At 45.7% G+C, this 21,324-nt stretch overlaps 1 protein-coding gene across 1 annotated transcript; it reads right to left on the bottom strand.

Moving 5' to 3' along the window:
- Nucleotides 1–378: 378 nt before the first annotated feature.
- On the bottom strand, nucleotides 379–19,935 carry PAX1 (paired box 1). The gene is made up of 5 exons (XM_088676231.1): nucleotides 19,701–19,935; nucleotides 18,262–18,904; nucleotides 15,097–15,242; nucleotides 13,942–14,164; nucleotides 379–1,471 (listed from the first exon to the last, which is right to left on the bottom strand). The coding sequence occupies exons 1-5, from the start codon at nucleotides 19,914–19,916 to the stop codon at nucleotides 1,371–1,373; spliced, it is 1,329 nt and encodes a 442-aa protein (XP_088532357.1). The 5' UTR covers nucleotides 19,917–19,935; the 3' UTR covers nucleotides 379–1,370.
- Nucleotides 19,936–21,324: the final 1,389 nt, after the last annotated feature.

Here is a 21,324-nt window from a genome sequence, read left to right on the forward strand (position 1 = left end):
GGGACACACTTTACTCATGTAAAAACATGCTGATTCCCAGACTGTCCACGGGCCGGATTTAGAAGGCGATTGGGCCGCATCTTAGTTTGGGGACCCCTGGAATGGAACAACCCATAGGATCATCTAGTCCAATGCCCTGCAATGCAGGAATATACAGCTGACACTTACAGGACAGGATCAAACCTGCAACCTTGGCGTTGTCAGCCCCACACTTTAACCAACTGAGCTACTCAGTGTGAAATCAACAGGGCTTGCTGCCAAGTAAACATGGTTAGGATTGTGCTGCTAAGAAGGTCTTCATGAGAAACAGAAGACCAGAGAAAGGAATGAAGTCACAAACAGAAGTTTTTGTCCATCTTTTATTTGTTTGCTATAAAAATATAAAATCAGAGAAGATCAATACAGACTTGTCCTTTTACACTAGGGGTTAGAGGCATGTATACACTGGCAAAAATAGGGATTTCACAGCATAAAGTCAGGGGGGGTGTAGAAAGCCTTGGGAAAGAGAGGGGAATCCTATGTGCCTGCAGGCCACAAGCCCAGAGCAACGTTTCTCTTGCCACCTCATGTTTTTAAAACATGCCTTTTGCTCACATTGCCAGTACCAAAACGCATCACAATTAAATTAAAAAGAAGAGGGGGTGGAATCCTCCTTCAAAAAGAAGATAGATCCACCTTCGTTCGTTTTGCCTATCTTTTGATGAGGAAGATTGTAAATGACAGAAACTGGAGGATACTATTCTTTTTTGTTTGTGAGAAGGCATTTCTCAAATATAGGGAAATGTTTTTCAATGATTCATTTTTGTCCAAAAGAAAAAGTGCTTCAATGACACTTTGAGGCCAGACCCATTGGAAGGAAAAAGTGAGCCCTGCGGTGAGGTGAAGTTGCAGAGTTGGCCAGCCGGACTATGAAGCAGTAAACTTTGGGTACTAAAACCCATAAAACTGTCTTTTATTTTTAAACAGATGTCTTGGAAAAAGATCAGTTGCCCTTTAGAATTCTTTTTTTTTCCTCACCTCAGTTGGGCATTTGAATGTCTGCAGCCAGTGACCAATAATGTTTTCTTGGGGTTCCCCCCTTGCCCTCAGCGGTATAAAAGGTGGCGGTGGCAAAGCATTTGTGGTTCGTTGGTTTTCGCCCATATACCCCTCTCCTTGGCCTTGATACCCTGCCACCCACCCACCAAGGACCTCTGGTCTGCGATCCAGTCAGCTTGGGGCCCCCACCACTGCTGCAGCCTTGCCAAGGGGCCACAGCTTCTCATCTCCTCACGGCTGGCTTTGCAGGGAAGCGGGGAAGAGTTGCTCAGGCTCTTTGCCTCCTCCAAGCTGCCTTCACCTCAGACGCCATTTCCCGCCTCTTTCTCCTTCTAGGATGAGGAGGCTGGGGCAGAAAGTCCGTGGATGGCGGCTGCCAGGGAGTCTGCTGGGGTTTTGCCCCCAGGGCTGGAGGCTTGTTTTCTGTCCACAGCTGCAAGACAAGGGGGGTGGGTTATTATTATTATTATTATTATTATTATTATTATTATTATTATTATTATTATTACCACCACCCTGCCTTTCTCCCTGACAGGGACTCATGGTGACTTACAGGTAAAAAATAAGAGCAGTTAGAAACATAGGGGGAAAACAATCATTAAAAACAATTCAACCTTGATAGAATTAGAACACACACACTTATATATAATCTAGTAAAACTGTACAAATAATTACAGTACAGTAATAGTATGGCAGCCCTTCCATTAAAGAAGATAAAGAAAAGTGTGAAGCAGAGACACAACAGTGTAGCAGAGGCACAAAGGTGTGCTCAGAGATCACACCCATGTTTCCTATATAATTAATTAATTAATTAAGGCCCCAAATCCAGCTGTAGTTAATTATAACCCAACATCTGTACCTCGGGGATGTGGTAAACCTTTGTCTCTCTTCAGGTGACAAAAGGCCCTTTGCCTCATGGAACGCTCTGCCATACAAATCAATTCCAAGCACATGGAAAACTAGATATTAGAAAGAAAGGCCTTCCCCCTGCTTTCCTATTTGTGGGAAACTTTTGTTTTCTCTTTTCTTTTTCATTTCTTGGATGAGGAAACGTTCTCCCCCCCCCCCAAATATTTTTTATTGATTTTCAAACATTACAAATTACAAAAATTCACAAAAATAAAAAAACAAAACAAAAAAGATTAAAAACATAAAAAAGATATAGATAGATAGATATCTTTATTTCGGCTATAAGCCCACAGAAATAAAAATAGATCAAAAACATAAAACGCACATACACATTTCTGATACATAAATGAAATGTAGCTATAAAATGATTACACCATCACGTATAGGGGGCGCAATCTTTAAATATCACATATGATTACTGATAATAAATCAAATAATGTGTTAAAATAGCAATAATCGTGGAGCATTCCAGTTCGTCTTTTGTGCGAAAGAACTGAAATCAGAAATCTTGCTACCTGCAATGTTCTGTGCGGGTCATTGTCTTGAAGCACGCATGCTAAATGGGTCTCAGAATGTTTATCCGCCATCTCCAAAATTATTGGATTTAGAATGCTAAAAATCATATCAATTCTAAAATTTTAATTAACATTGTAGACTTCCTCGATTCCCCTCGCACTGGGTCCATTTTTAACTCCAAATTAAGCAATTTTCATTTATTATCTTAAATCATTCTAACACATTTTTTCATTATCTCACAACTATTTCTATTCTTAAAAGCATCGACTATCTTCCACCCATAATTCATCTTAGTCCAAATCTGAATTTATTTTCCCATCCATCTATCCTCTATTTCTCCCCTTTGCCTCAAATTTATACCCAAAATTTTTCCATACATTCAAATATTATTTCTTTTATCATAATAACATTTAAACACTTGGGGTCTCCCATATGAATCCGCCAGTTCCATAGGTCATTCCAGTTTCGGGCCATCTTGATCAGTCAAAAAAACCCAACACACATCCATTATTACTCCTCACCCCACTCCTGCTCTTTCACCACCTATCCACCACTCTCCCTTCTTTGTCCCCTGCTGCCTCCCCAATTTCCTAGCTGTTGCCCAATACCATCCAACTACATTTCCACTTTTCAGCCCTGTCTCAATTTTGGTTCCCCTTAAGTTCTGGCCCCAATATGGATCCTGTCCTCCCTCTCTCACTGGGAGGGCATTATTCCATGTTGGTTCTTCTTTGAGGACTCTTTGAATCAAGTATGAGTCCTGTCACCCCCCCCTCTCACTGAGGGAACAATGTTCCATGCAGCTTCTTCTTCATCTTTAAATTCAATTACATTGTCCGTGGCTGATGATTGTTCATCTTGCTTCTCTTCATACTTCATTGAGATTAGTCCTTTCTCACTTTCCGCACAGTTCTGTTTTATTTTTTTAATCTGTATAGTATTCTGACGCAGTTCACTTTTAAAATCCAAAAGCAATTCCAAAAGTTCCTTTTGAAAGTCAATAAAGTCAGATGTTGTTGTGTCTACTGACATCCTGGTTGCCTCCAATTTCATGGGAGCAGCACAGATTACAGCAGGAAATGGCGCAGTTCGTATTTCCAAACTTCAGAAATAGAAATTATGCCCGATCTGGTTACACACTCTCATTTTTAATTCTTCTTCATATCTTAAAACTCATATATCCATTTATGAAAAGAGCTTCTGTCAAACTTCTTATTCACAACCTTATATTTTACGTTCTCTTCAATGTTGACAGTTTTCAGCCTCAAAGAGATAAACAAATTCCATCCAATTGTGATGTCATAATGGCAGCTCGCTAATCCCTCCAGGGACCTGACTCCAGCTTCCAGGGGAACTTTCCCCAGACCAAATTAAAGAACCTTTACAGGGATTTTGCGAAGTTCAACCTTTCTCCCCTTTACCCTGCCTTAGGGGGAAAGTTTTAAGTCTGATTTTTGGTAGTTAAAAACTTCCTGTCAGCTTCCCGGCTTTGAGCAAGTTAACTGCGTCTCAATTCGCTCAATGGGGGAAATTGACTTCCTTTTTTAATCTCCTCCCGTGTCCAAATCTTTTCAATTAAAATTTTTAAAAGCTTTTTCCTTTACTCACGGTGCCCAATGTTTTCAAATCCTTTGAATCTGGAAAAATCCACCGCTCCACAGGCTGCCGGCTCGGAGCTTCATGTTGTGAGGGTAGCAGATTAGCTCAAGGCACCACGTCTCCACTCCTCTCGCTCTCGGCTCCCTTAATAGGGCTTACCGGGGAGCGGAGGAGATCGAAAAAGGTGCTGCTGAGTCCCCACGTCTCCAGAACGCTCGATCTGGAGCTCTTTCGGGGGTCCGCAGCGCTCACACGGCTCCCCCCTCCCTAACAGCGCTAGAGAATCTCGGAGCTCGAGATTCTCCCGCCGGTCAGAAATGGCGGTAGACTAGAAGTCTGGATGAGGAAACGTTCTTTCCCTATATATCCACATGTAGTGGTACAACCCAGGCACACATTTGCTGCCTCAAAGAGAATTAGGCCTTTAATCACATTAAAAGCCAGGACTAAAGGGCACCATCCATTATCTTCCATTGAACTTTTCTTAGCTGGGTGAGACTATAAGGACTGGACAGGGTAGCACAGGTATATCTTGGGTTGCTTCACACTTAATGGTTTTAAGGGATATTTGAGGAAATGTTTCCATTTACCCAATAAAGCTAACATTTGAATGTGACAGAGAGTTTGCATATGTATTACGCAAGCGATTTGGCTAGGAGTGCCTAAGGCTTCTCTAGGATATGTAAGTACACATTTCCTGCTGCATAATGTGTGAAACAATTATATGCACACTGGGGAAGAGTGTCCCAGTCAGAGTTGCCAGGCAGGCATACATAGGTGTTGAAAGATATGCGTACATGTCATGACTCTTAAGTTATGTACACTTGGTAGGCCCTACTTACAGTAGCTGCTGTGTGAAGTGGGAACAGACAGTGGCAGGGAAATTTCTGCCATGGGGACAGTGGACAGTTTCTAGAACAATCATCAATCCACAACCTAGCAAGCTTCATAACACTGGTTACTTAGAATCCCTGTAAAATTATTTTCCTTTCACTGTGGGGAATCAGAGCAAGTGCTCTCCTTTGGCAAACATCAGCAAAGGAGCCAATGAATTAAAATAATTGGGTCTTCCTCAAATAACAGTATTTACAAAACGAGTCCCTTCACAGGTTTTACTTGATCTCCCGCCACCTCATAACACAGTACTTGATATCTAGAACTGTCAGCTGGCTGTGTGATTTGCCTCCACTGAAAAGTTATGTGAGCTGATAAGAAACCTCTTTTGTCTCTATGATCTGTGGCAAATCATTCACACATGGAAGTCACCACTTGACTGCAGCTAATGAGCATGCATGTGTGAACATGATCAAATTCTGCTACACCTGACAATTCCAAAACACCAAGGCATATCTTAAACATGGAACTATCAGGGACCTGTGGTTTGGAACACACTATCATACAAGCACACTGCTCCCTCTCATTAGAAAAGAATGTGCACAGAAAAACTTGTCCTTGTAGCAATACCCACAACTTCACTTTCTACAATTTTCAATCTCATAGAATCATAGAGTGGGAAGAGACCACAAGGGCCACGCAGTCCAACCCCCTGCCAAGCAGGAAACACCATCAAAGCATTCCTGACAGGTGGCTGTCAAGCCTCCCCTTAAAGGCCTCCAAAGAAGGAGACTCCACCACACTCCTTGGCAGCAAATTCCAATGTTGAACAGCTCTTACTGTCAGGAAGTTCTTCCTAATGTTTAGGTGGAATCTTCTTTCTTGTAGCTTGAATCCATTACTCCGTGTCCGCTTCTCTGGAGCAGCAGAAAACAACCTTTCTCCCTCTTCTATATGACATCCTTTTATATATTTGAACATGGCTATCATATCACCCCTTAACCTTCTCTTCTCCAGGCTAAACATGCCCAGTTCCCTAAGCCGTTCCTCATAAGGCATTGTTTCCAGGCCTTTGACCATTTTGGTTGCCCTCCTCTGGACACGTTCCAGCTTGTCAGTATCCTTCTTGAACTGTGGTGCCCAGAACTGGACACAGTACTCCAGGTGAGGTCTGACCATAGCAGAATACAGTGGTACTATTACTTCCCTAGATCTAGATGCTATACTCCTATTGATGCAGCCCAGAATTGCATTGGCTTTTTTAGCTGCTGCATCACACTGTTGACTCATGTCAAGTTTGTGGTCTACCAAGACTCCTAGATCCTTTTCACATGTACTGCTCTCAAGCCAGGTGTCACCCATCCTGTATTTGTGCCTTTCATTTTTTTATTTATTTTTGCCCAAGTGTAGTACTTTACATATCTCCTTGTTAAAATTCATCTTGTTTGCTTTGGCCCAGTTGTCTAATCTGTTAAGGTCATTCTGAAGTGTGATCCTGTCCTCTGGGGTATTAGCCACCCCTCCCAATTTGGTGTCATCTGCAAACTTGCTCAGGATGCCCTCAAGCCCATCATCCAAGTCATTGATAAAGATGTTGAATAAGACTGGGCCCAATACAGAACCCTGTGGCACCCACCTCATCTCTTTTATCAAAACATGTCTCCTAGCACACCCATTAACCATTTCCTTCTCATACCTACCCAAAAGAAAGCTTTAAATGGATGCAACTAAATTTGTTCACATTCGTTCATTGTGATGATTACTATGTAACATTTACTGTCTGGTTCCTCTTCCCTTTCTTGTCTCTCCCCACTCCCATGTGTGTTCTTTTATTGACATTTGCTTGCTAAATCAGTAGGAACCAGTCTTTGACTCTGTAAACTGCTTATTTATAAGTATTTAATATATGATTTAAAAAAGAAAAACAACCACCACCAAAGGTAGATTGGAAGGAGGAAGAGGCAAGGTATAATATGAGCAGCAGCAGCAACAAACCCTTTAACATGCAATCTAATTCTATGTTCCTAAACTGGGTCCATTACTCTGCATTCTGCAGATGGATCCCTTCACTCAGCAACACGGTAAAAGGAGAAGCAGATGATTTCAGGGGAGCTGCAATAAATTCAGCACTTGAAACCTGGCCTACTTTTGGCAGAGGTTAAGAAGTACCCAGGATACCCTACACACCTGTGCTTAATACCTTCTGTACCTTTGCACAGTCATTTTCTAAATGCATTTACTTGGAATTAAGGTCTGCTCATTTTATGGGAACCAGATTGCTTCCAAATAATTTTGTTTAAGACTGCAGCTGCCCACTGCCTGCACTCCCCTTCCTAAATTAGAAGTAATTACTTAATTAGTATTAGAAGTGCTATTGATCTCAGTGCTTAAATGCGCTAGAAACATAAACCACAATGAAAACTTACAAACAAATAGTTTAAGGTGGTGATATGCCTAAACACAATGATAAACTGAACTGAAAAAAGACAACGTGAACATATTCTTGTGCCTGTTGTTTTAAATGTCTGCATGTTGTTGTTTTTAAATCAAGCCTTGAGCAACAACCCTACCCCCAAATATGAAGCACTTTTTGTTGCAACGGAACTCCCCAGAACCAAAACTCACATGTGGAAAACAATTTAGTGGTTCTCAAACTTTTATCTCTGGGCCACACTTTCAGAATAAAAATTTGCTTGTGCCACACTGGATTTTTTTATTGATAAGAAATACATAGGAAAACCAAAAGAAACAACTCCTACCAGCACTTGATTTATAACATAAACACAACTAATTTATAATACGATCATAGGGCATCCATAAAGTATAAAACACAAATCCTTCCCAAATATAATTATAAATCACCCTCTTACAGATGTACTTTAAAGTATACATGCAAACTCAACATGTAGAGTGAGCTTGCTTTTGCCAGGTAATCTCATTTATCATAGGTTTAGTTTGAGACAAACTCTCATCTTTTCACCAACACAAATAAACCTTTCCCTTTTCTGATCTTTCATATTTGTCGGAGTTGAAATCCCTGTTCACAACAATATGTCATGGAGAACTATAGAAGAATAGCCAGTGCTCTTGCTCTCATTCCGAAAATGTATATATTTCAAAATGCAAATTAAAAAAAAAAGATACTCTACTGCACTGAAATGTTTAAATGTTTCTTTGTCTTTGAATCTTCTTGCCACACTTGCTATCCTCTCCTGCCCCACCCCTGGAGAACCACCGCAGAAGCCAATGGAACAGCACTGATAATACAGCTCTTCCACAGCGCGTTAGAAGCCTTTGCACAATGCATCCTTCTCTTGCAAGGTAGCCTACTCATTCTTTGCAATAGGCTTATGCAGCAGAGGTTCCCTGTCGGTCTAGACAGGGTTCTGCCTCAGTCACCAATAAAGCTGGGCTGGGTCACGGATTTTAGCACAAAAAGGTCACGTGGTGAGAAGCTGAACTCCACTCAGAGCCGCTTAGGTCCCCCACACCCTCTTCTTTTCCCAAGTGCTTTTCTTATTTCCGGTTTGGTAAGTAAGGGAGGGGGGAAGGCAGGTGGGGAGAAAAGTCAAGTAAGAGCGGAGGATACACGACCCCCTTCCAAAACGCTCTAATCATCGGGTGCAACCCTCTCCTTATACGTGACTGGGACGTAGCAGGGTTTGAACAAGCGTTTGTGGTGACACGTGTACCGTGGGCAATTAGAGGTCCAAGTACCCTCAAAGATAGGACTGAGACTTGTTGTTGTTGTTTAGTCGTTTAGTCGTGTCCGACTCTTCGTGACCCCATGGACCAGAGCACGCCAGGCACTGTCAAATTCATGTTGGTAGCTTCCAGTCGTCACCTTCTCCTTGTGCCCTCAATCTTTCCCAACACCAGGGTCTTTCTCAGGGAGTCTTCTCTTCTCATGAGGTGGCCAAAGTATTGGAGCCTCAGCTTCACGATCTGTCCTTCCAGTGAGCACTCAGGGCTGATTTCCTTCAGAATGGATAGATTTTATCTTCTAGCAGTCCATGGGACTCTCAAGAGTCTCCTCCAGCACCATAATTCAAAAGCATCAATTCTTCAGCGATCAGCCTTCTTTATGGTCCAGCTCTCACTTCCATACATCACTACTGGGAAAACCATAGCTTTAACTATACGGACCTTTGTCAGCAAGGTGATGTCTCTGCTTTTTAAGATGCTGTCTAGGTTTGTCATTGGTTTTTTTTCCCAAGAAGCAGGTGTCTTTTAATTTTGTGACTGCTGTCACCATCTGCAGTGATCATAGAACCCAAGAAAGTAAAATCTCTCACTGCCTCCATTTCTTCCCCTTCTATTTGCCAGGAGGTGATGGGACCAGTGGCCATGATCTTAGTTTTTTTGATGTTGAGCTTCAGACCATATTTTGCGCTCTCCTCTTTCACCCTCATTAAAAGGTTCTTTAATTCCTCCTCACTTTCTGCCATCAAGGTTGTGTCATCTGCATATCTGAGGTTGTTGATATTTTTTCCGGCAATCTTAATTCCAGTTTGGGATTCATCCAGCCCAGCCTTTCTCATGATGAATTCTGCATATAAGTTAAATGAGCAGGGAGACAATATACAGCCTTGTTGTACTCCTTTCCCAATTTTGAACCAATCAGTTATTCCATATCCAGTTCTAACTGTAGCTTCTTGTCCCACATAGAGATTTCTCAGGAGACAGATGAGGTGATCAGGCACTCCTATATCTTTAAGAACTTGCCATAGTTTGCTGTGGTCGACACATTCAAATGCGGTGACTGGGACACTCTGGCTTAAATGATTTGTGAATGTCAGGCTGACAAGGACAAAGGCAGCTTGACTCCAGCTTCGAAACTAATCTGAAAGTGTCTTTACTTATGTAATTAAAAGCAAAACAAGAAAACCAATGAGCAAAGAGGCTGCATAGGTTTTAGAACCTGCTGCCACATATTTCCCTCATGCATTTCATACCGAAGTGCAACAATTCCTCCTTGCATGTTCCCAGTTGGAATTCTCAGACTTTGGCCACTGCAACTTTGAAAATAAATAGTAAGAGCGACAACAGCTTATTCTGTGTTTAGAGCGGTCTAGAGCGCTTCACATCTTTCATCCTGCCGTCCTTACCTGTAAGGTCAATCACGGTCACCCCCAAATTCCAGAGGGGAGAGAGGGGATGAGGCTGGGGCAAATGCAACTTGCTTTAGGCAATAGAATGAGTTCGTGATATAGGCGAGATTTAAACCAGAAGTGGCGGTTCCATTGCCAAACTAGAGCAACAGTCGTGCCTGTAAACGTTGCATCTCAGAGACACAGACTTTGGCTTGACTTCCGGGGCTCCTCTCCACCTGCTGCCACATTTAAAAGGGAGGGGGGAGCCGCGTCTATTCCGTAGGCATTGATTGACGCCACCTTTTGCCGGGAGTAAAGAAGTATTGTTTTTTTACGTGTCTAGGGGCCACGTAAAAAACAACCGCCTCAGGTCTGAGACATTAAAAAAAAAGGTAGTATCGACTCTGTTCAGCAGAAAACATCGGTTTAGCAACTGGGATAGTGGCCGGTTTTGTTAAAGGACTGCCAAAGGCAGAAAGGGTGCGCCCGCTTCTCAGTAGGCAGCGTAGAACAGTAACACCACAATCCTAAACCCACTGATTCCAGTGACACGGTCTAGGTGTATGTTTAGGATCGCAGCCTAACACTTGCATGTTCAGCAAAAGGAAAGCAGAAACGGTTTCCACTGTAAAATACACTCTTATGTTTTTTCTCTTTTTTTAATTCACGCTTTTATTACAGACAAGAGAGAAAGGACTAAGGGGAGATAACAGTTCATTTAAAATAGTTGATTCCCGCTAGTTTGTGAAACATGGTGCATTTGGAAAGACCAGACGAATCTGGCCATTAATGTGCCATGAAATATCCTTAACTTCAAGTAAATGGATAACAATTCACTTGAGTATGGAGCTATTTCCGACGGATCATTCGGTCATATATTTAAAAAGGCTGAAACAACGGGTATCTTTAGGATGAGGATTCAACATAGCTCAGTCCAAATCAACAGCAATTTTGTTGTAGGCTTCAGTGCATGTGAACTGGACCCACTAACTAGAAATTCGGTGGGGGAAAATAGCTCAGTATTATTTACAGTCCAGTCCTAATCACGTCTATTCAAAAATTATTCTCTCAGTAGGATCCAATTCCCAGTAAGCATTTTATTCTTAAAGTAAGATAATACATCAGAAAATTGGAGAGTAAGAAAACGAAGCGGTGTCTAAATTATAAGCCAGTTTGTTGTATTTGCAGACTTTAAAATCAAGTCATGAAATTAGTAGGTTACTTAATTAAACCTTCTTAGTTTATTTAAAAGAGAAAGAGAGAGAACAACTAGGCTTAAAGGTAAAGGTACCCTGATAGTTAAGTCCAGTCGCGGAAGACTCTGGGGTTGCTGCGCTTATCTCGCTTTACAAGCAGATGGAGCCGGCATTTGTCCGCAGACAGTTTTTCCAGGTCATGTGGCCAGCATGACTAAGCCTTTCTGGCGAAACCAGAGCAGCACACGGAAACGCCGTTTACCTTCCCACCGGAGCGGTAGCCTACCTATTTACTTGAACTTGACGTGCTTTCGAACTGCTAGGTGAGCAGGAGCTGGGACGGAGCAACGGGAGCTCACCCTGTCGCGGGGATTCGAACCGCAGACCTTCCGATCTTAGACCACAAAGAAAGAGCAACTAGGCTTACTTAAACCTATAACGCCTCGTGTAATACTTCTCTTTATTGCTTCAGAAAACAGACTTGTTCCCTATCAAGATTTATGGCCAACTGCTTCCATAAAATGATTACCTATGGTACTGAAATTATTATTTCTCTCAAATAAAATTAATCTCTGTCACTTCTCTGCGTGGAAGTGTGTGCTCTGTCTCATAGTATATTCTTAACCCATTTATTTTCTGTTCCATCGCCTGCAAGAAAAATATGCAAATACTTTCACTAGTAAGGGACCCAGGTGGCGCTGTGACCCAGGTGGACTTGCCGATCAGAAGGTCGGCGGTTGGAATCCCTGCGACAGGGTGAGCTCCTGTTGCTCGGTCCCAGCTCCTGCCCACCTAGCAGTTCGAAAGCACGTCAAAGTGCAAGTACAGTAGATAAATAGGTACCGCTACAGCGGGAAGGTAAATGGCGTTTCCGTGCGCTGCTCTGGTTCGCCAGAAGCAGTTTTGTCATGCTGGCCACATGACCTGGAAGCTGTATGCCAGCTCCCTCGGCCAATAACGCGGGATGAGCACCGCAACCCCAGAGTCGGTCACAACTGGACCTAATGGTCAGGGGTCCCTTTACCTTTACTTTCACTCAAAGGATGATTCCTAAAACTCTGGAAGGTTTTCCCAGAACTGTTCATTTTATTTTATTTTATGAACTGACACCTAAAGAGAGAGGAGGAGGAAAGAAAGGCATATTTTTCGAGTTAAGAGGTATTTCGAATTCTTTCTTGCTTTCTGTTTGGCTGACAGGCTTTGTAAAATATGTGAATTACTATATAAAAGTAAGTTTGGAAACGTCCACGTGGTCCACTGAGAAGGGAGAAGTAGGGTTTTGTTTTTTAAAAAACTTTCATTTTTGGTGGGCTCTTTGCTGACATTCTCATGAAACAAATGTCACAACATCACAGAACAAAACTGCCTTTTTGTCCACCTTCTTAAGATAGTACTATTCATACCAGGAAGTAAGTCTCATTGAATTCAGTGGTGCTGAGCTCTGAGTAAATGTGCTTCGGTTCTTACCAGACAAGTCCCAGTGATTGCAATAGGGGTCTTAACTGAATGAACATTATTACTACGGTAGTGCATACTTTTGACACAGTCATGTTCTAAGTTAGTAAGGATACGCTGTCACAAAAAGTCACAAAGGAAAAAGCAGAAGATCCGAACTCTGCCCTCGCTCAGAAAATTATCACCACTTTCCTTCTTTATTTTAACTTTTTAAAACATCTAACCCTTCCCGGCCACTTTCACGCACGCATGACGCACCAGTTTAGCGTCGTCAATCATTGTCAATAATTGCGCCAGGCTTAAATGGCTCCCACTTCGAGCTAATGCTGGGAAAAGGGACCACACACAGTTAGTGACTGCGCACAATGGATTAGAAAGAAAATAAAAGGTACAGCTATAGGAAAGGCGCTAGAATAGCTTTGTACTGGGGCGAAGGGATGCAAGGGGAAAGAAAATATTTTGGCAGGATGGAGATTCTTTTCCCACCCGGAAAGCACCTCCGATGATTTAGCTCCCACAGATGCCTGAAGAGTCACGGCAGCCCGAGGCAGACTAAAGAGCGGGTCTCTCTCTAGCGAGGACAGCAGTGACAGGCAGGAAATCCCCAAGGTCTCTTTTTCTCGCTCCTCCACGTGACCCAGCCTTGAGTCTCTCCCCGTGACATTTCCTACTGATTGGGGGGGAAGGTGCTTTGGCCTTAACTATCCCCCACCCGCATCCCTTTTGACTGCGCAGGAAATTATTCCTCTCCATGGCACCTACTAATTCTTCCCTCTCCGCCTTCGGCAAAATAGGTTAGTTGCCGTTGGCCTGGTCGCCAGCTCCCTCCCACCCAACCTCTCTGACTCTCTGATTCCGGGCAGGACTGAGCGCCCTTCGAAGTCCGTGGCTAGAGGATGGAGGCGCTTCCTTAAGAAAACTGGGCCAGCAAAGAATGGAAAAGAAGTAGCCAAGTGAGAGGCCAGGCAAGGAGGCAGCTGCCTCGCTCCGGCTCCCTTGAACCAGGCAGCCCAGGTTACATGAACAGACTCCGGTTAGAGACGCGCGCAGCCCCGATCTTCCTTGGAAATAAATCCCACTGTTTTCCATGGGGTTTCCCACCCACCAGATGAGTGTGTGTCGGGGTTACAATGCAGCGTTTCTCAAATGTGGGTCCCCAGCTCTTGTTGGACTACAACTCCCACCATCCCTAGCTAGCAGGACATTGCCAGAGGACAGGTGCCTCCTGTTCACTCAGCTGCCTTTCTCCCACCACCGCCCAGGCAAGCTGTGGACCGCCCTTCCCCTTCCCCTTCCCCTACCTTCTCGGGTGGGATGTTTGAAGGCCACAGTGGGAGCCGGGTCTCCCCCGTATATGGTCACGCCGGGGCCGTGGTGATGAGCCAAGGGGTTGCCTTGCGTCTGCCAGTGATGATGGGTCGGACTTAGGTAGCTTCCTCCCGGCCCGCCGTAGACTGCTTGGTTTGAAGACGGGTAGGCGCAAGGGGACAGGAAGGTACTGACTGCTGAGAGCCCAGGAGGCGGCTGAGAACAATAGAAAGAGAAAATATTAGATGGCGGCGCCTAGGAAAAGACAGGCTTAGCCCGCGGTCCCGATTCTAAACATTGTCTTGGAGGTAAACTAAAATGGATTAGCAATGCGGTTCACTTCCAAGCAAGCGACAGGAAACTGCGAGTCTAAAGAGAGTGCAAAAACACCTGCACAAAAAGACAGATAAGCTCTATTCTCCCTACTTAATGAAGACGCTCGTCCCGTTCTGGAATCCTCCCTGTCTTAAGCGCAGAAAGTAGGACAAGCGGGCAGATAGTTAGCTTTTCCAAGAAGTGTTGGCTCCCGCGAAATTTACATAACTAAACGCAGGTAACTTTATAAAAAACCTATATGCAAAATATGTGTTGCTGTAGGGGTTTTTTCTAAACGAATAGTAAGATTTTAAAAAGAAAATAAATACTGTGGTGACTAGATCTGAGTAGAAAGTGTCAAAAGTTTCCTGTGTCTAAAGGAAGGAAATAAAGTAAAATAGAAATGCAAATTTACCATGTGAGGCAAAGAAAGGGTTTGTGACAATAAGACATTCGAAAGAGCGGTTTGCTGTTCTACACCCACCCAACCACCCAGAGAGAGAGAGAGAGAGAGAGAGAGAGAGAGAGATTCTGTTCCACTTCTCTAGATTCTCCATCTGTGTGTTCTTTAGATATAAAGTCAGATGTTTTTTAAAAGGGGTGTGGGTGTGTTCAGACTCTCTTTTTAATAACTGCTTACAGCATTTTCGGTCATAGATATGGTATATTTTCCAGAGATCCACAGATCTTACATGAGTAAACGCACAACTGAACATTGACATTCTGCCCATCGCGCAGAAAGGGATGATCGTCGTCGTCGTACTTACTTTTCCCGCCTCTTCCCCCACCCAGCCCGTCTCTGCCATTGAATTCCCGGCTGGTCGTGCTGTTACCTGGGGGTACTTAATGTCTGCTTCCGCTGCTGATTTGTCAAGGGCGCTGACACCTTGCCCGGCAGCAGGGAAGGTGGTCCTATTCACACTTGGCCAGTCTTCTAGTTTGGGAGGGTAGGCAGAGCCATCTGTCCCAGCCAGAGCGCCTGGGATGGGAAAGAAATAGATTAGGGAAAATATTAACTCTCAGGACAGATGAGCTGTACCCTCCGAGCAGGCTGGCTCCCGGGGGGAAAGGAGTGACAACCTTCGAGGAAGAACCCAAAGGTCGTTTGATTCAGTTCTCAGTCTTTCCTGTGCCGGTAAAGGATTATTCCAGACTTCTTTTTATTTCGCCCCTAACTGTAGTGCAACAGACTCGTAAAAGAGGCTAACAACAAACGCAATCCAGATTTATTTATGAAACGATCGTTCCCAACATCGCCGCTGCAGCCTCTGTTGGGGTGGGAAATGCTTCGAGAATGAATTCTGGCGGACTGGGGAGGCCGGGGGAGCTGAGCTTTCTGAAGACAAGGGGGGCTCTCGGTGTTTTACAGGCAAGCTGCTCAACCTATCGGCTCTGAACGTCGCGTAAAACGCAAGGTTACAAACTAGGGTGATCCGAAGGGGAAACATATAGAAGAAAATGCAAGGCCTTAAATTGCAAACAGCTTTTGCCAACATTTCATTTGAAACATATCTTCCACCTCCATGCCTATTCCATTTACACGGACCGGGTTTTTTGGCTCCCATATCCTTCAGGGGGCCCATTTCAGATTGTGGGATGGGGCGGGTGGAGTTGTTCAGTGAGCAGAAACGAGGTTCAGCAATTTCCTACTGCCTGCTCTTCGATACATTCAATGTTAAGCTGGCGGGAAATATATTTTTAAAGCATTTGGGACTCCTTGTTTTATAGTTCAGTTCAGTAGAACTGTTACCGACTCAGGAGAAGCGGGCACCTCCTTTAGAGTAAAAGGATTTGTGTGTGTTTGGAATGCGTTGCCTGGCGCAGAGAGACCCATTAATTATATGGGGCTGAAACCAGATAGAGGTGCTGGGAGTGTGTGGGATGTCTCTTTCCTCCCTTTTTAATAAAAAACAACAACCTGAAAGATGAATTATTCCATTAAGAACGAATAATTTCTATACGTCTGTGACTGGCTGAATTTTATATCCACAAAGTGGAACATTCTCTACCACATAAAGTCTTATTGTTATTATTATTTTAAGAGAGAACACAGTTTCCTCGTAACGAAACGTAGTAACAAATCAGAGCCTAAAAATACAATATTCCAAATAATTTGCTGCCGCTTCCTTCTAACAATGAGTCTGTGGGTCGTTTGGCTCTCCTGAAGTTCTAGAAAATAAGTAAACTCTCAGCGAGAAGCGTTGGAATAAATAAACGAGTCTTTCTCAATCGGAAGATGAGTGAACATTTCAGGAGGCAGGGGGAGAAAACCCCTCTCCCACATTTGATATTTGCAAAAAAAAAAAAAAGTAATCACGAAATGAACTTGCTGGGTCCATTTTTTCCCTTTCCTTTTCTCCTAAATAAAAAAGGAAGGGGAACAGTATGAGGGCTCCGAGCTTGCGGTTGGCAATCTATCATCGCTACGAAAATATTTTCCACATTTTTTCATAAGAAGTTCAAGATGTCCGGGCCTTCTTTGCAACAACAGCCGGAGTTCTGTCTGCTGAATTTTGGCCCTCCGGGTTCTTACAGCAGCAGCTTCCAGGGCGCCTCTGAGCTTCCAGTAACGAGGTGCAGGAGATATTAACATGTGGCGCCTTGAGACGTGGGAGCATCTCATTCAAATCCCGGCTCAGCTATGAAAAAGACCCTCGAGCAAATCGCTAGCAGCTCTCAGCACAAAGCAAAGATGGGCGAGTTCTGTACTGGAGAGAGCGAGGGGTGGGGGGAGAAAATATTTCGCCACATCCAGGGGTGTAATTTAGAAAGGTCAGAGGAGCACCCAGGAGTTCTATACATGGCTTTCGACAGAGTGACAGATGGGTGTCATGCCAAAGGCACAAAACCTTTTGTTTATCACAGGACAAACAAAAACAAAACTGTCTGACTCGTGTTGAGAAACTTGCTATAATTATTGGTAAGTAATACCAAGATTGGTAAGTAATACCAATACGTGGGCAAGGCTTGTAAATACGCTGCCTTCTTTTACCACGGAAGTCTTGAATACGTATATTCAGACCGGGGTCTTTTATGGTTGCTGAGACTCTTATCTCCCTCGCCAGCTTCCATACACATACACTTCACAGCGAAATGGCGCCACAACTACACAGTTGTGTCAGAGGTGGCGGGCCATGCAACCTACTCTAAGGGCCTCGCAGGGCACCTGCTCCCTAACTACAAAGAAGAATTAACACTGACTGCTGTACAGTTCTCTCTTTCTTTGGGAAACAACCTTGTTTCCAGTAGCCATCACTCTGGTCCAAGTTTGGAGAAGCTTCGCGGGGACCAGATCAAATGGCTGCATATAGACCCCTCTGGCTTCCACGACCTTCAGTTGCCCATCACAGGTCTAAACTGCCTCAGGAGATTGTGATGAAGAGCCATAGGATCAGAATGGGCATCCATTGTTGCATACTAAATCTGCAATCCTATGTACACTTTTTTTTGGGGGGGGAGTGTAAACCCCATTGAACTCAGTAGGACTTACTTCCGGGTATGCATGAATATTCGGATTACAGGAATGGCGGTTGTTTGCTTTCTTGCATATGACATATTTTGTCTCTGGGGTGTGTTTGTTTTTAACTCCAGACTCAAAACGATGACATTAAATGAAATAGTTCAAAAGCATGACTGGAGAAACTGTTTTTCTTTGGTTGGGTGCTTCTCTCTCCCTCCCCCTTCACTTTTTTCACGCACACACTCTCAACAGTAGACCCCTTTTGCATTTAAAAAACCACCGGCTCCCTCGGCCAATAACGCGAGATGAGCACCGCAACCCCCGAGTCGGTCACGACTGGGCCTAATGGTTACTGAACTGCCCGCCTTTCCCTCCCTCTGTTGCCTCTCCCGAGTGCTGTTCTACATTGTAGTGTCCTCGGGGCAGCAAACGATCTTTGTCGCCCTTCAAGAAGCTCCATGCGCCCTGATGGGGAGTAATAACAGCTCCGCCGCGCCGGGTGCAATAATGCATCCCCTCCCCACCCTGGCCCACTCACCGCTCTGCTCCATGAAGGTGCGGATGCCCAGGATGTTGCTGACTGAGTGAGCCGACGGCCACGAGCGCGGGAGGCTGACGTGGGCGGCGGAGACGGGCGCTCCGGGGTGGCTGCCCATCTTTGTGCCGGCGGATGACGCAGCGCCGGGGTAAGGATACTGATAGATGTGATTGTAGGGCAGGGTGGGCTGCGGGGCAGGTTGCTTGCAGCCGCCACTGCCGGCGTCGTAGGCTCCTCCGGGCTGAGAAAGGTTGCCGATCTTGTTCCTCAGGATCCTGCTGATGGAGCTCACCGAAGGCACGTTGTACTTGTCGCAGACGCCGTCTGCCAGCAGCCGGTCCCGGATCTCCCACGCGAAGATGCCCGGGTCGCCCTGCTTGTAGTCTCGGATGTGCTTCACCACGTTGGGCGTGGTGACCCTGGGCTTGCTCCCGCCGATGGCGCCGGGGAGGATGGAGCCGGTCTCGTTGTAGCGCGCCAAGATCTTGCTCACGCAGCCGTGCGAGACGCGCAACTGCCGGCTGATGTCGCACGGCCGGATGCCCAGCTGCGCCAGCTCCACGATCCGCAAGCGGATGGCGTTGGGCAGCGGCCTCCCGTTGACAAAGACGCCGCCCAGCTGGTTCACTTCGCCGTACGTTTGCTCTAGAGGCAACCGGGGAGGAGGGAGGGGAAGAGGAAGGGAGAAAGTGCTAAGCTCTTGCGATTGTGGCCACGGATGAAGGAGACCTGCCTGTTGGGACTTAGCTGAGGGTGCAGCACCCTCTTCTAAAAATAAAATACTATTATAATTGTTCCAGGCAAAGCTATCCAGGGCAACGATCACTTACTCCTTCAGCATCAGGAAATGGAACCCCCTCCTCATTCCACGCGGATGAGTTAAAAGAGGCGGAAGGAAAGGCATTTCCTTCATAACGAAACTTCTCTGAACGCGAAAGCTTAAGACCGAATAAAATATTTTAGGGTGTAAGTATTGGGAACTCCCTGCCACCATTTTTTTTTAAAAAAAGAGGAATGGAGACATCTACAAATAGAGGAGCAGTAGAGGGCTTAATGGAGGGTATTGGCCATTACTGTATAGCAAATTAGAACCTCCGGATGCAGGGGCAATCTACCACGGACTAGCAGATGCACCCGATGCTTAGGGAGAATTCGGATTTCCAGAGACATCTGGCTGAGCCTGGCGGGAAGTAGATTGCCGGCTAGCATGGAATGGGGCCGGCTGGTGGATCCCAGCCGAGAGCCAGCCGGTAGCGGGGCTGCGGCGCGGCCGCTTCCTAAGCCCAAAGCGGCGGCCTAGAGAGAAAGGCGGCTCCTGGCTCTCTAGGCGAAAGCGCTCCTGCCTCTCCCAACTCTCCCCGCAAGCCGCGTGGCAGCCGGCTGGCCGCTGCCCTCCGTCCCCCTGCCCACCGTCGTGGGGCCGACCGCTTCCCACTTACCCATGGCCCGTTAGGAGAGGCGCCCGTCGATCCGCGGCCTCTGCCTGTCCGTCCCGGCGCCGGGAAGCGGGTGCCTCGAGCGCCGAGCGCCGGGCTTCCTCGTAAAGCGCCTTGGCCAGCCTCGCGGGACCCCTCTCCACGCCTGCGCCCCCGGACAAGTCTGAGCGATGGCCGGGGCAGCCCACACGCCCCCCTCCGAGGTGCGCTGCTCCGCATCCGACGTCGAGAGGGGACACTGAACCCGCAGCTCCGGCCCGGCTCAACTTGACGTGTCTCCCACGCCAATCTCCGGGCTCGCGTCGGAGGTGCCGGCGCGGCTTTGGCCGCTCATTGGCTCTCGTCGGGTGTTCTTGGCCCGGCGAGGTGCGGCGGGCAGGGCTTGCCTGGGTTCCGCCCCGGCCGGAGCGCCCCCCCCCTTCCTGCAAGTCGAGCCGGAGCACACCCAGGCCGGACTTTAAGCGGCCCAGGCAGCGGGGTGCACCTTCAACCCAAGCCGCCACCCCGCCCTCTCCATCTCCCGCCGCCAGACGATCCCTCCAAAACACCCCTGGAGGCGGTAGAGAATGGGTGGCGCCCTCTTTTGAGTCACCATATATATTTCCCCCAATTAGGTGGTCACTGTCCTCTGGGTTCCTGTTTGGACAAGAGGGCCCGATCTTTTTGGAGGACAAAAAATGATTTCGCCTCGGTTGGGCTAGAATGACCTCCGCCAAGGCAGCGAGGTGGGTGAGGTCAGGTAGATCGCCTGTCACTTGCAAATGTGCCCAGGTGGGCAGGGGTGGTCTCAGCGACCCGGTGCTAATGCGGCGCGTTCCTGCGCAGTTTGCGCGAAAGTAAATCTGCTTATGTTGAGGGCTGGGCGGGGTGCTTGTTACTTTCAGTGACGCCGCATAAAAATAAGCATATTTATTTCCAATTAAATATGTATACACTCGAGTTGCACGACCCATTGGATCCGCTTCCTTTCGAGTAAGTAGGCAAAGACCACTGGTTTCTAGCTAAGCAGGTAGTCAAAGATTGCGGTTGTCTCCTATTCTACACATCTCTATCAAAGCAAGCAAGCAAGTAACCCATGGAAGGAAGCCCCACAGGTAGGACCGGGTGTGGCATTGCTCTCACCTTAAAAGGGAGGGGCTGTTGGAAAGACGAGATTTTCCTCCCCAGCATGTTGCCTATTTTTTTAACATATCAGGATCTTGTCATGTTCCTCGGAAGCAATTTTTTTAAAAACTCAACTTTCTTCTCAGACATTCTAGCCCTGAGATTTCATCAGAGGGCAGATTTCATCATTATGCAGAGTATATTATTATTATTATTATTATTATTATTATTATTATTATTATTATTATTACTTTCAGAACAGTTTCCCCTTTATGACAGTCCCAATAATTTCATTGCGATCCTCATCCAAACAATTGCGCTTAGAAAAGGGTGAAACGAATATATATATATATATATATTAAAAATTCCATACCGATTTTGAAAGATTATATGTCATCTAAAAAGCTGCGAAAGACAAATCATGTTGCTTTATTCTATCAATGCGCAAAATCCAACACTGGATCTGTACGGGATTTCTTGCTTTTGCTAACAAGCATAGAAAGAATCCGGGTGCACTAAACGT

Source organism: Zootoca vivipara, chromosome 8 (assembly GCF_965207765.1).
Source record: "Zootoca vivipara chromosome 8, rZooViv2.hap1.1, whole genome shotgun sequence".
Classification (NCBI taxonomy): Eukaryota; Metazoa; Chordata; class Lepidosauria; order Squamata; family Lacertidae; genus Zootoca; species Zootoca vivipara.

Excerpts from the sequence above, each read along its gene's own strand:
- PAX1 (XM_088676231.1), bottom strand. The coding sequence starts at position 19,916 with ATGCGGAGCAGCGCACCTCGGAGGGGGGCGTGTGGGCTGCCCCGGCCA. Across the intron at positions 15,243-18,261 it reads CACCTTCATGGAGCAGAGCG|GCGCTCTGGCTGGGACAGAT; the intron begins GTGAGTGGGCCA and ends TTCCCATCCCAG. Across the intron at positions 1,472-13,941 it reads CAAACATCCCACCCGAGAAG|CTGTGGACAGAAAACAAGCC; the intron begins GTAGGGGAAGGG and ends CTTGTCTTGCAG.